At 39.4% G+C, this 14,883-nt stretch overlaps 1 protein-coding gene across 1 annotated transcript in view; it reads right to left on the bottom strand.

Moving 5' to 3' along the window:
* Positions 1-6,749: 6,749 nt before the first annotated feature.
* Positions 6,750-14,883, bottom strand: part of LOC128694339 (uncharacterized) — a 28,602-nt gene continuing 20,468 nt past the window's right edge. Inside the window, exons 11-15 of the mRNA XM_053784433.2 lie at positions 11,769-11,846; positions 11,272-11,335; positions 10,722-10,868; positions 10,131-10,261; positions 6,750-7,178 (exon numbers count right to left, since the gene is read on the bottom strand). Of these exons, the coding sequence (XP_053640408.1) occupies positions 6,912-7,178; positions 10,131-10,261; positions 10,722-10,868; positions 11,272-11,335; positions 11,769-11,846 (687 nt within the window). The 3' untranslated portion in view covers positions 6,750-6,911. The remainder of the gene's footprint in view (positions 7,179-10,130; positions 10,262-10,721; positions 10,869-11,271; positions 11,336-11,768; positions 11,847-14,883) is intronic.

Raw genomic sequence — 14,883 nt, 5'->3', positions numbered from 1 at the left:
CAATAGATTCGTCGACATTGCGATGCCACATTATGTAACATAATTGTTTTTTTTTTTTTTTGGGGGGGGGGACGGGGTGCTGTAACGCATTGCAAGTTACCTGATAAATCAGATGTTGAGCAGAATTATAGGACTAATGTCTTCATTATCATCAGACTTGTTATTTCAGTCCTGTTATGCAGCTCTGAGTCACGGCAGATAACATGTACCATTTCCAGGATGTCTTTGGTAGTTCAACAGTCTGAATAATATAAAGTTACTTTTACCAGCTGAACAGTTTCATCGGCAGTACAGCAATAAATTCTCAAAAGATCTCTGTAAAAACGTCATCATCCTCCAGCAAACATATTCGCCGAACTTTCGACTGAAATGCAATTCATAGGAATTACTTCAACGAATACTTGATCCCGAACCCTTGGCTGTCTTTTTTTTCTAATGTCACAATTGCACTACGATATTTTATCAGTTTACTAGCACCCGTAGCTTCAGGTGACGCACCTTCAGCGTACTGAAGGAGGTGAAAAATTATCAGAGGTCCACTGCAGGACAAAAACTACTGAAAATCAACAATTTGATAAATGAGTTATATGTGCAATACTGGATGTTGGGTCCCTCTTAAGAAAGACTGGTCCAAAATTACTTTTAAGAAAGATGCTCCAGGCCTCCCTCTTCAGAAAGACAGGCTCCAGACTCCTCTTGATAGACAGGTTCCAGGCCCCCTCTTCAGAAAGACAGCCTCCAGGCCCCTCTTCAAAAAGACAGGTTCCAGGCCCCCCTCTTCAGAAAGATAGGCTCCAGGCCCCACTTCAGAAGGATTAGCCCAGGGTCCTTGTGAATTTGTTGACATGTCATCTAAAATGGTAATCTTCGTGTAATAGTATCCAGTGCATTTACCAGTTGCAAGAAGAGTGTAGCCTCCAGTACTTCACCCACCATCAGGGACCTGGTTAAGAATAGTATTACTACACTCACAAATGTCGATACTGGATTCTGCGTTATTCCCTGTGGTGGCTGCGACGATACGTAGACATATGGCAAGATACCTGGAGCAGCACCTCAGAAAGCATAAACAAACGTGCACTTACTAACTTACATTTACGTACACTTATTAGCAGGAATAATATGTATTGTGTGTGCAATTCACCGAAGCTCATATGGACACTTGATGAAGTGGAAAGAGGCCAGACTTATTAACAAGGAAATCGATCTACAAAACAGACACTACTATGAATCTTCAGTGATCCCCGTTTTTGACACTGTTGTCCAGAAATTGGGTAGATTTGACGTGTCAGACGTACTGGCCAACCTGTTGTTACCCTTGCAAAATACCGCGATCTAATGACCGGACACACCACTGACCTCACGCCTTCAGCACCTGATTTCTCTGCTCCTATATATGCTGTAACTGATAATACAGTGGTAGAATATACCGACGTATATATATATATATATATATATATATATATATATATATATATATATATATATATATATATATATATATATATATATATATATATATATATATATATATATATATATATATATATATTTATTCGCCGGTATTCTCCCGGCCCGGGTCTTTTCCAAGTAGTGGTGACCCGGCCTTGGCTCCCTATCTGGGGAGTGTCTCGAGACCTAAGTCTCCCATGGGAGGAGGTACAAGTACCTCCTCATCTTTGGGACCAAGTGTCCCCAGGCCTAGCCACATTCCCCGCCCTTACGGGGCTCGTAGGAAGAAGCTAGGCCTCTGGTCTGCCATCTACCCCCGCCTCAAAGGGGCTCGTGGGGATGGCAGTCTTATATATATATATATATATATATATATATATATATATATATATATATATATATATATATATATATATATATATATATATATATATATATATATATATATATATATATATATATATATATATATATATATACACAAGACACAATGCTGGTTATAGCATTTGCTGCAGATTTCTCACACCCTGTATTGGATTGATATAACTCCCTGATTATTATTATTATTATTATTATTATTATTATTATTATTATTATTTATTATTATTATTATTATTATTATTATTATTTGAACCTGAACCACGGTGACCCGTGGCCTGGGAGGCAACGCTCTTGTTTCACACGCTGAGTGTCCGTGGTTCGATCCCGGGCAAGGGCGGAAACATTGGGTGTGTTTCCTTATACTGTTGTCCCGTTCACCTAGCAAGTAGGTACTACCTGCAAGTGAGCCGACTGTTGTGGGTGGCATCCTGGGGGACAAGATTGAGGACCCAATGGAAATAAAGCAGACAGTCCCTCGATGATGCACTGACTTTCTTGGGTTATCGTGGGCGACTAACCCTCCAGGGTTAAAAATCTTATCCTACTTATTAGATGATAAAATTGAACATATAGTTAAGTTTACCTTATATTGCAATACGTTTTCTTTAGATTGCATAAATGAAAAAAAACGAAACACCTATAATAACTAAATGAAAAACACTGAACTTCATTTTCTCAATGTCATTCATGTCTATAAAATCTTTGCAAATTCTGAGCCAAAATATGATGATTGCAAGTTTCCTGCCCAAGTTAAATCTTAGATAATTCACATTGACTTTGAGTGTTGTCGTAGGTTAAATTCTTTATAATTTACTGTACACAACTATTTATGGTATGTATAAAAGAAAATAAACTTGCTGATTCTCCGTCACGTGACTCTGGGAGGATTTTAGGAAGCACTAGACAGTTCTATAAAAGACGTCACACCAGGCAGAACATTCTAGAACCTTCTAGAATAACTATATCTAGAGTGACGTCACAGAGTGAACATCCGGCATGATGCCGGTCACATCTGTCAGTAATGTTGTTTAACCCTCGTGAGTCCCAACAAATATTGTGTTTATTTGAAGCATCGTGCTGCACATTACCACTACTACTAATATGTATAAACTGAATGTTTATAGTTCTGAAGCAGGGAAGCATTAAATTTTATTTGTAATATGTTCACAATCACTCTGTCCACACAATGACAATCTTTAGGATGGTATAAGGTTTGTCAGGAAACACAGGGCAAGTATTTCCTGACGCGGGTCTTAGTCACATGATGACTCACAGCTGGAGCTTTTAGTCATCTGACCAAAGAAGGCCTGGTCACAGACCGGGCCGCGGGGGCGTTGACCCCCGGAACTCTCTCCAGATAAACTCCAGATAAACTCCAGAAGGCCTTCCGCTGGCTTACCCGTCAACCCCTTTAAATATTATGGTTATGATTATAACCGTGTATCTGTTCTTTGACAATCTTTAGGAAACCCATATGAGTATCATCTAATCTTAGAATAAACTACCATGTAGTGGTCCTTTATTTTTAATGGGGTGTAACACCTAGCTAGGGTACGCCAGTGACGGGTTATCATTAAGTCTGGTGACGGGCAGTAAGTTTATTTAGGTACAGGTCCACATAAGTTCAATTATCACATAATGACTGGAGAGGATACATGTGGTAATACCACCTACCATACATTCACACACCAAGAATGAAGATTATTATTATTATTATTATTATTATTATTATTATTATTATTATTATTATTATTATTATTATAATCAAGGGGAAGCGCTAAACCCGGAGGATTATACAGCGCCTGGGGGGGGGGATGTGGAAGACATTCAGGCTGAATTCGGGGAACTTGAGCACAGATCCAATTCCCTAAATCAAGAGCCCCTCACCAACATCAAGGAACCTTCCTTGAGGGGCCAAGAATGCAGAGTAACTCCCACATCCCACATGACCTTGGTAAAGGAAGTGCATTTATAAATTCATGACGAAGTGGAATTCGGATGAAGTAAATAATGTCTGTCCTCCGTTTAGCAAATTCTTTCATTATGGTGATAAATTAAGTGTCATCTCAGGACTTCTATAACGGAACAAAACTCGTATAAACTTAGTTGGAATATTGCTTCACTTAGGAAAGGCTTTCTTGGCCTTCATCATAGAGTAACTAATGAACTCGTTGATGTTATGTGTGAATTAGAGTCCCTGAAAGATCCCACTCCCTAAATTGCCTTCATTTGTTACACATAACCTCAAATCTACTAACTCTTGTATTCTGTATACTAAAAAATCGCTTCCCTATCAACTTCTTGCAATTAAGAACACAGAGGGCTTCAGTACCATGGTGTTAGGATTTATGTAAGAAACAATGCTCTCAACATATTTAATTTGTATGTTCCTGCTGAAGCAAAAGACTTGGCAGACGATGCAACATCCCCCCAATGAAAAGCAGGGGTGTCACTAGCACGTTAAGAGACCATACAATAAGTGTCAGGGGCCCGAGACTGTTCAACTGCCTCCCAGCACACATAAGGGGGATTACCAACAGACCCCTGGCAGTCTTCAAGCTGGCACTGGACAAGCACCTAAAGTCGGTTCCTGATCAGCCGGGCTGTGGCTCGTACGTTGGTTTGCGTGCAGCCAGCAGTAACAGCCTGGTTGATCAGGCTCTGATCCACCAGGAGGCCTGGTCACAGACCGGGCCGCGGGGGCGTTGACCCCCGAAACTCTCTCCAGGCAAACTCCAGATAAGTTTAACTACATGGAGCTTCCAACTAGTGCTGTCTGAACCTACACTTACTGTTGGAAATTACAGTGCAAGACACAAAGGCACTGGAAACTCACATTTTAGTAATCGTAATGGTAAATAACTCATGTCGCTCTTAAATAGTTATAATTATTATTATTATTATAATCAAAAAGAAGCGCTGAGACACAAGGGCTTTACAGCTTAAATAGTTATAACGATGTGCAAATTGTAGGTGACCTTGAACCCACATATTAATGGAGGCATCCCTGACCCGTGTCTTGGTTTTAACATTACTTTTGTCAACTAAGAGTCTTCCATCGTAACAAATATATCATCAGATCATTTCCCAAGATTAACCTCTCTGTTTCTCTCTATCTCAATGTTAATGAATGACAGGATATTTGTTTACCAAGAGAACCATCAGTTTTTCGAAAATAAATAAAAAATCCATACCTGGAGTATACCTGGAGAAAGTTTCGGGGGTCAACGCCCCCGCGGATTTAATTAAGCTACAGAAACGAAAGTCTACTTTTAAAATATTTTCTTCAAGAAGCCAATAGTAGCAGATTTATCCGAACATTATATGCATAATATCTTCTTTAGATTTTTTTTATTACTGCAAGAATTAAATTAAATTCAAGCGTATTCTTTTTTATTATATTAGATACGAACATAAAATTTAGATGTTAAATTATTTTAATAATTATAATGATTAAAATAATTTAATATTCCACTTGTGTACATTTAGTGATTTAATAATGTGTAATATGACTATATCATTATACATCAATATATAGCAATAATTTTTTTTATATTTACTCTTCAGACAAGGGCATTCCTCAAAAAAATATTATTGACCAAATTATATCTCGTTGAATCACAAAGATTAAAATATATTTTTTCAGTAGTTTCATTATTATTGGTGTTCCCGTGATGGACAAAGTGGCTAAAATTGGGTGTCCTTATCAGTTATTATTTCAGGATATGTATGCAACACAAATGTATTTTTTTCCAGCTGGATGAAGTTTGTTTGTCAGATATACCATTATTTAGTTAGTTTATGATACAACCAACATTATACAATTATTACAACCATTTAACATTATTTTGTTACATAATTCATTATTAGATTACACCGAGCCCAGACAATTTATATTAAATGATAATAACATACATATTAATAAATATCGTAACCAATTGAATATTGACCATTACAGGTTATAAATGCTGATTGTTATGGGCTGTTAATAGAAAAAAAATATAATTTTGTCTGGACAATTTTTTTTTTATTGCAGTGCATCTGACCATAACTGATAATAGACAAATATTATTCATTGTGTTACAATAATATATTCTCTCTTTCGTCAACTATGAATCAGACGAGAAGACATAATTACCTATTCAAAATATTAGTTCAGTCCTTCTAATGTGCTGCAAAACTTAAATTTTGTTATTATTTGTATCTAATATTTATATGCATAGGTTTTGAGTGTAGAAAAATACCCCCCCCCAAAAAAAAAAAAAAAAAAATTATGCTGTATTTACCTGCTTTTACAAAAAAATATAGACGATAACACTGCATAAATCTCATTTGTTAATTTTAACATTAAGAAGTAGTTTAACATTTTACAAACTCTACTCTATCTAAATAAAAACATATTAAGCACACCTGATTTTTTTAGCCTCTCGCGACATTATAATTTTAGTTCTTAAAATTATAATTATGAGTTAATAACAAAAATAGCATTTTTTTTCTTTGAGTATATAGAGGTTTTAAAAACACGAAACAAACTCTAATATGACTCTGAGTAACATGGATATACTGAATAGTTAGAGGAAAGGGGAACTGTTTACCACTTACGGGCCTATAGGCCTATAAAAAACAAAAAACACAATACCGTGACTGGAACAATCCACAAATAACCCGCACATAGGAGGAGCTTACCACGACGTTTCGGTGTGACTAAATGGTCCAGGTCGGACCGAAACGTCGTCGTAACCTGGTTATTTGTGTAATAGACCTATATATTGCCTGCCACTGCAGTCCTGACGACCAAATCTGTAATTTCAAGGACATTTTGTAGCATGGGAGAAACATTATTATACGATGTTTCACTCACAGAGAGGCTTTATAAACCCACAAAAGAGTTTCATCACTCACTTTTTGGGTAAAACATCGTACTAAAGATTTTGTTCGAAGTTAGTAACCTGATCAAACCATGTCAACCAGACCGCCTGACTCTTTCCCAATACAGAAAATGTCGGTGAAATTCTCACTTTGTCGGACTTACAGCATCGTGCATCATCCAGATTTGTGTGTACATTGGAGTGACGAAATTAGACACCAGTTTGTGTGGTAGTCTCAGTACCGCCATCCTCCCCCACTGTCTCCTCTTCTTTCATGGTACTATCAGTCAGCTCCTCTGCAGTGGTCACCTCAGAGGCCCCGGAAACTTCAGGGGGCTTCTCACTTGAATTTTCAGCGAGTTTCTCAGATGAATTTTGGGAGGGATTCTCAGTGGATTTTTCACGTTGGCTAGATGTCTCAGTGGATGTGTGGACAGATTTATCGTGCAGGTCCTTGGAAGGATGGGCTTCCTTGCCCTGGAGGAAGTAATTGTTGGTTAACGTTGTACAAGAATGGTATGCAATACCAACAAGATGAACATTAAGACACATGTGCAACATCTGGGTTATCTTTATTGTAGACGTTTCGTCATCAAGTGGCTTTATCAGCACAAGTTCTAGGACGACTACAGTGCTTTTCAGTACCAACTCCAAAGCTGAAGGACTCATTACCACATCTTTTGTATATAGTTAATAATTTCTCACAGTACTTCTGTCTTTAAATTATATCCTAGAACTTTTATTGATAAAACCACTGGATGGCGAAACGTCTACAATAAAGATACCTGGAGTTTACCTGGAGAGAGTTCCGGGGGTCAACGCCTCCGCGGCCCGGTCTGTGACCAGGCCTCATGGTGGATCAGGGCCTGATCAACCAGGTTGTTACTGCTGGCTGCACGCAATCCAACGTATGAGCCACAGCCCGGTTGGTCAGGTACCGACTTTAGGTGCCCAGATGTTGCACATGTCTTAATTTTCATGTTGGTTAACGTGTTGATAACTGATGATTAAGATTAGATTCTTCATTTCAAATTAACTGTATAAGACATTCATTATACATAAAAACGAAAGGATGCACAGCATAGACGGTTAACATGATAATAATTGACAAGTAAGCGGATAATTGATGATTAAGATGATAATTGGTGGCCTGCGAGTTTTAGGACTCGCCTGCCATGGTTCGAGTCCCATCCATTAAGATGGTATTTGGAACTTAGCTATTAATAATTGATTATTTAAATGTTGATAACTGATGATTAAGATATTAATAATAGATGATTAAGATGTTGATTATAGATGACTAAAATATTGATAATTGATGATTTCGTAGTATAATATATATATATATATATATATATATATATATATATATATATATATATATATATATATATATATATATATATATATGTATATATATATATATATATATATATATATATATATATATATATATATATATATATATATATATATATATATATATATATATATATATAATGATGAAAATTTATTTTTTTCCCTATTTTGGAGTTTAAGTAAAATATCTCTGTTGTTGTTAATTACGTGGACTGCGATTTAATTAACGGTCCACGAGTAATGCACAGATAATAAGCCTTGTAAAAATAAGTATTATTATATTTAAACATTTGAATTCGTTTATATACAGTAGTACCTATTTTTTTTTTTTTTGCTTAAATTCGCGTTAGCTTCAGTTTTGCCACCCACCCTGAGCATAATATAATAGCTATGCCTATATTTTTTTTGTTATAAAATTTAGATAATATTTTAATAGTAGGGGTGCTTACCTTCATCATGAAATTTTAGTTTTTAAAGAGATGGACCGGTAAGCCAGTGGAAGGCCTTGGTCATATGACCAAAAGCTCCATTGTAAGTCAGTTTATTTAGGTACAATTACACAATTCTGGGTGATTACAATTATCTTAAGGTTAAGACACATGTGCAACATCTGGATATCTTTACTGTAGACGTTTCGCCATCCAGTGGCTTTATCAATACAGATTCTAGGACATAATAGGAAGACAGTAGAACCACGATGCTGTGAACACTAACTCCAAGGCTGAGGGACTGATTACCTCATATTTTGTATATAGTTCTACTGTCTTCCTATTATGTCCTAGAATCTGTATTGATAAAGCCACTGGATGGCGAAACGTCTACAATAAAGATATCCAGATATTGCACATGTGTCTTAACTTTCATATTGTCGGTATTTTATACCTTTCTTGCACAACTTGTCAGACACTGCAACATCATGGAATCTTGGTTCAGAGGACATCTACAAGACCTTCTTCACGGCTGCTGCAACTAACCCATCTCTTTGGGAAGGACCTACTTCCACTGGGGAATCCCGCCTACCAGTGACTATGCCCTCGTCTGCTGCCCGTCCCTATCCACTGACGCCTATATAACCGCCAGTCTTCTTGCCTTTGCTCCAGATTCTCCTCCACCACGATGCTGTGAACACTAACTCCAAGGCTGAGGGACTGATTACCTCATATTTTGTATATAGTTCTACTGTCTTCCTTATATGTCCTAGAATCTGTATTGATAAAGCCACTGGATGGCGAAACGTCTACAATAAAGATATCCAGATGTTGCACATGTGTCTTAACTTTCATATTGTCGGTATTTTATACCTTTCTTGCATATCTTAAGGTTGCTCGTGGCTTACTTTATAGCGTCCTGAGTTCACTGAGGGTCCGGGATGGATCCCCCAGCACAGGTAAAACGTTGGGCATGTTTCCTTAAGCTTAGTGCGCACCCGTTTACCTAACAGTAGGTAGGTACCTGGGTGTTAGTGACTGTTGTGGGTCGCACCCTGAAGGATAAGGTTATCCTAAGTTGCCCAAAATTCTCTGCATACCTGGAGTATACCTGAAGAGGGTTTCGGTGGTCAACGCCCCCGCTGCCCGGTCTATTACTAGGCCTCGGGGTGGATCAGGGCCTGATCAACCAGGCTGCAAAACCAGGTTTTTTTTTCTATATAGTACGCCAATGATGTCTGTAAAAATTTCATCATGTACCTCAAGAAATAAAGATTACAGTAGCGGGTCATCATATGACTAAGATTTGCGTCAAATTTTAAAAAAATAAATCCTAACTAGTCATAAGTTTGCCTATGATACTCCAATATAGACACCTTGTATTGTGCCAAAACAAAAGCATTCACATTACTAAACTCACAAATTATGATGTAGTCACTTAGCCTTAATACCATAATCTGTAAGGATTTAATGTTAAGAATTAATCTAGTCTGCTCGAAATGCCTAGCCATGCTAGGTGTCCTAGTGGCCCCCTCTGTAAACCCCACATTGTAACCCTTATAGAGAATAAACTTGAATTGAATTGAATTGAAATGAAGAAACTGCTCTATTTCCTAAAAAATAATAGGTAGCGTAGCCTTACCTTCATCTGAGCTGAGAGTGGTGGTGGGTGGAGGTTCTCAGCTGTCATGGCTTCTACATCCCGCTCCATGTCTACATCTGTTATCTCTGATACTTCTTCATTCTTCTCAGGCGAGGTTTCCAGCAAACCAGCTGAGGAATGACCGCAGGTCAAGACATACCTTGCATACCTCCCAGTAATACGTATCAGTGTATGTTATCTTCATTGGTGGATAATGGGGTTTAATTAAAGCCTCTCACCTACACGAAGGTGATTAAGGCATAATCTGTTCATCAGTAAGGAATAATTTAATCCCTAAAGTGAAGATTAAAGTAAACTCCCAACATATATATACTCAGAGATATGCACCTCACAATATATATATATGTATGGTACATTATTTTCACTTCCTGGTTTCTAGTTTGATTATCGCCTGGAGATACACTAACACTAACATCTTTACAATTACAAATGGTAAAATACAAAAAATATATGCAAGCGATATATTGTAAGTGCTTTAAAAAATATTAAAGAGTGTAAAATGCAGTAGAAAACATGTTCTTGTATGTATTTCAGTTTCTATTTCTTTTACTATTGCTCATTTTGACTGACCATCGACCATCTCTGCGTCCTGGTGACCCTGGGGTTGGTCATGGCCGAGAGTGTCGTCACCCAAGTCTATTATCTGACTCATGAACTGCTCTACCTCCTTCTCCATCTGCTGGTGGTAACCAGGGAACAGCATCATGGTCAGGTTACCTGTAAGACAGTGTAATAAGTTTATTATAGCTACAGGTATACATTAGTACAATGATTATACATAGTAACATATTACACAAATTGGCTAAAACCTCCTGGCCTCACGTTTGTGATTATGTTTTGCATATCTGAATATCTGAAACAACTGTGAAAATAACTGCCGAGTATTAGCTCAGTTTTTCTTCAAACCCACTGAATAATACTGAGCATCTGAATAACTTTAACAACCATAAATACATCTATGGAGTATCAGTCCAGGTTTAGCCTGTCCACATATCCTGTGTGTTAGAATAATTTGCTGCTCCCCTGTTATGTAGTACTCTATTTCTCGTGAATAAAAGAAGGCCGGGAGCTTGAGCTCCACCCGACCTCGGTGAATAAACACAAACACAGTGTTACTCACTTTTAAATCCACAGGTGCTAAAATATTTGGGGTAGAAGCAAGCAGACCAGAGTGTGCCCCGAACCTGTGAAAACAGATAGACGCTTCAGTATTGAAATTAATTATGACAATAAAATAATAATAATAATAATAATAATAATAATAATAATAATAATAATAATAATAATAATAATGGTGTGATAAATGATTTAGAAAATCGACTGGTTGAATGAGACACTTATGCATTATATGTTACGTGTCTCATTCTTGAATAATAATGGTATATATATATAGCAGAGGCAAACTAGACTCACCTCATGAATAATGTGGTTTATGTCATAATATTTCTATAGTTACTATACAGTTAAATAATATCGAGAGAGAGAGAGAGAGAGAGAGAGAGAGAGAGAGAGAGAGAGAGAGAGAGAGAGAGAGAGAGAGAGAGAGAGAGAGAGAGAGAGAGAGAGAGAGAGAGAGAGAGAGAGAGACTGCTTCAACACACATGGTTGTCAACTTACCAGCAAGGTGTTAACTCCTCCTTCCTCGCTGATCTTGGGTTCACAGTTAACGATCGCATCTGTCACGTTAGCCAGCTCCTGCAGGTTAGTGGAGATGTTAGTAGTTGTGGTGATAGTGGTGGGAGGTGTGTACGTTTAGTGATGGTGATGACTGTAGGGGTACTATGTGTTGATGATTACAGGGGTACATAGTATGTGTTGGTGATGATTGTAGGGGTAGGTTTGTGGTGGTGATGATTGTGTTGTAATAGTATTGTGGCGTGGTAGTGATTGTGTGGTGGTGGTAATGATAGTGGGGTATGTGTTGTGTGTGTGTGTGTACTCACCTAACTGTGGATGCAGGGGTCGATTCATAGCTCCTGGCTCCGCTTCTTCACTGGCCTCTACTGGGTCACTCTCCCCGAACTATGAGCTTTATTATACCTCTGCTTAAAGCTTTACTATGAATGGATTCTGCCTCCACTACATCGCTTCCCAAACTATTCCGCTTCCTGACTACTCTGTGACTGAAGAAATACTTCCTAACATCCCTGTGTGTGTGTGTGTGTGTGTGTGTGTGTGTGTGTGTGTGTGTGTGTGTGTGTGTGTGTGTGTGTGTGTGTGTGTGTGTGTGTGTGTGTGTGTGTACTCACCTATTTGTACTCACTATTTGGTTGCAGGGGTCGAGTCACAGCTCCTGGCCCCGCCTCTTCGCTGATTGCTACTAGGTCCTCTCTCTCCCTGCCCCATGAGCTCTATCATACTTCGTCTTAAAACTATGTATGGTTCCCGCCTCCACTACATCACTTTCTAGGCTATTCCACGGCCTGGCTACTCTATGACTGAAGAGATACTTCCTAACATCCCTTTGAATCATCCGGGTCTTCAACTTCCAATTGTGACCTCTTGTTTCTGTGTCCCATCTCTGGAACATCCCGTCTTTGTCCACCTTGTCTATTCCGCGCAGTATTTTATATGTCGTTATCATGTCTCCCCTGACCCTCCTGGCCTCCAGTGTCGTCAGGCCGATTTCCCTCAACCTTTCTTCGTAGGACAATCCCCGTAGCTCTGGGACTAGTCTTGTTGCAAACCTTTGCACTTTCTCTAATTTCTTGACGTGCTTGACTAGGTGTGGATTCCAAACTGGTGCTGCATACTCCAGTATGGGCCTGACGTAAATGGTATACAGAGTCTTAAACGAATCCTGAGGTATCGGAACGCTATCCGTAGTTTGCCAGGCGCCCTTATGCTGCAGCAGTTACCTGATTGATGTGCGCCTCAGGAGATATGCTCGGTGTTATACTCACCCCCAGATCTTTTTCCTTGAGTGAGGTTTGCAGTCTTTGGCCATCTAAACTATATTGTGTCTGCGGTCTTCTTTGCCCTTCCCCAATCTTCATGACTTTGCATTTGGCAGGGTTAAATTCAAGGAGCCAGTTGCTGGACCAGGCTTGTAGCCTGTCCAGGTCTCTTTGTAGTCCTGCCTGATCCTCATCCGATTTGATTCTTCTCATTAACTTCGCATCATCTGCAAACAAGGACACTTCTGAGTCTATCCCTTCCGTTATGTCGTTCACATATACCAAGAACAGCACAGGTCCTAGGACTGACCCCTGTGGAACCCCGCCTGTCACAGGCGCCCACTCTGACACCTCGTCGCGTACCATGACTCGTTGTTGCCTCCCTGTTTACCTGGAGTTTACCTGGAGAGAGTTCCGGGGGTCAACGCCCCCGCGGCCCGGTCTGAGACCAGGCCTCCTGGTGGATCAGAGCCTGATCAACCAGGCTGTTGCTGCTGGCTGCACGCAAACCAACATACGAGCCACAGCCCGGCTGATCCGGAACTGACTTTAGGTGCTTGTCCAGTGCCAGCTTGAAGACTGCCAGGGGTCTGTTGGTAATCCCCCTTATGTGTGCTGGGAGGCAGTCTCGGGCCCCTGACACTTATTGTAGTCTCGGGCCCCTGACAGTCTTTTGCTTTCGTAGTTATTTTTGTGCAAGTTGGTCTCTTAATCATGTGCAGGGAATACAGGTTTAGGAACCTCAGCGCTCCCCCCGTTATGCCGTGAAAGTTTTTCATTTTCTGGGGGGATGGTGCAGCATCTAGTCTGCCAAGCCTCCCTAGTTTTGAAGGCTTTCTGTAGCAGTGGGTGTTATGGTTTCGTGAGATCCTCCGACATGATCACTCCCAACGTTGGTGTTTCGCTCTATTTTTCAGAATTTGTTTTGTACTCTGATGAAGATTTACTAGTCCCTCTAGGATTGTTTTTGCAGCCCCAGGTGTATATAATCATGTCATATCATCTCAAAGGAAGACCTGCTGTGGCTGCATTCTATGTCAGGGAACAAGATGGGACAGGCCTTTAGGACCGTAGCTGCCTCGGAAGCGCTCTCTGTGTTCAATAATTGACCGACTTTTCCTGTTATTCCTTTAGCACGCATTTTTTATCTCCGCTTTTGCAAATGTATATATTACATCTGCATTCGCTTCGTGAAAGTTCTCTGTACATTTTGACTTTAGCTTGTCGGCAATGGTTCACCTGCCTTGAAAGGTGACACTTATTGTATGTTACGTGCTAGTGCAGCAATGGTATTCCAAGCCGTAGATAGTAAGTCCCTCTAGGATTTTCCAGGTGTGTACCTGCATTCCAGGGAGTGAACCTCATCATGGGCTTGGCCGTGAAAGTTCTCCCTAGCAATTTCACCTTTGAAAAGGTTCTAGATAGAACAAGTGACCTGAAGAGTGTCATCATGGGCTTGGCCTCCCTAGTTTTTGAAGGTTCTCATTATCCATCCTGTCATTTTTCTAGCAGATGCGATTGATACAATGTTATGGTCCTTGAAGGTGAGATCCTCCGACATGATCACTCCCAGGTCTTTGACGTTGGTGTTTCGCTCTATTTTGTGGCCAGAATTTGTTTTGTACTCTGATGAAGATTTAATTTCCTCATGTTTACCATATCTGAGTAATTGAAATTTCTCATCGTTGAACTTCATATTGTTTTCTGCAGCCCACTGAAAGATTTGGTTGATGTCTGCCTGGAGCTTTGCAGTGTCTGCAATGGAAGACACTGTCATGCAGATTCGGGTGTCATCTGCAAAGGAAGACACGGTGCTGTGGCTGACATCCTTGTCT

This window comes from Cherax quadricarinatus, chromosome 43, assembly GCF_038502225.1.
Source record: "Cherax quadricarinatus isolate ZL_2023a chromosome 43, ASM3850222v1, whole genome shotgun sequence".
Lineage (NCBI taxonomy): Eukaryota > Metazoa > Arthropoda > Malacostraca > Decapoda > Parastacidae > Cherax > Cherax quadricarinatus.
This window is presented reverse-complemented; position numbering and strand designations above follow the sequence as displayed.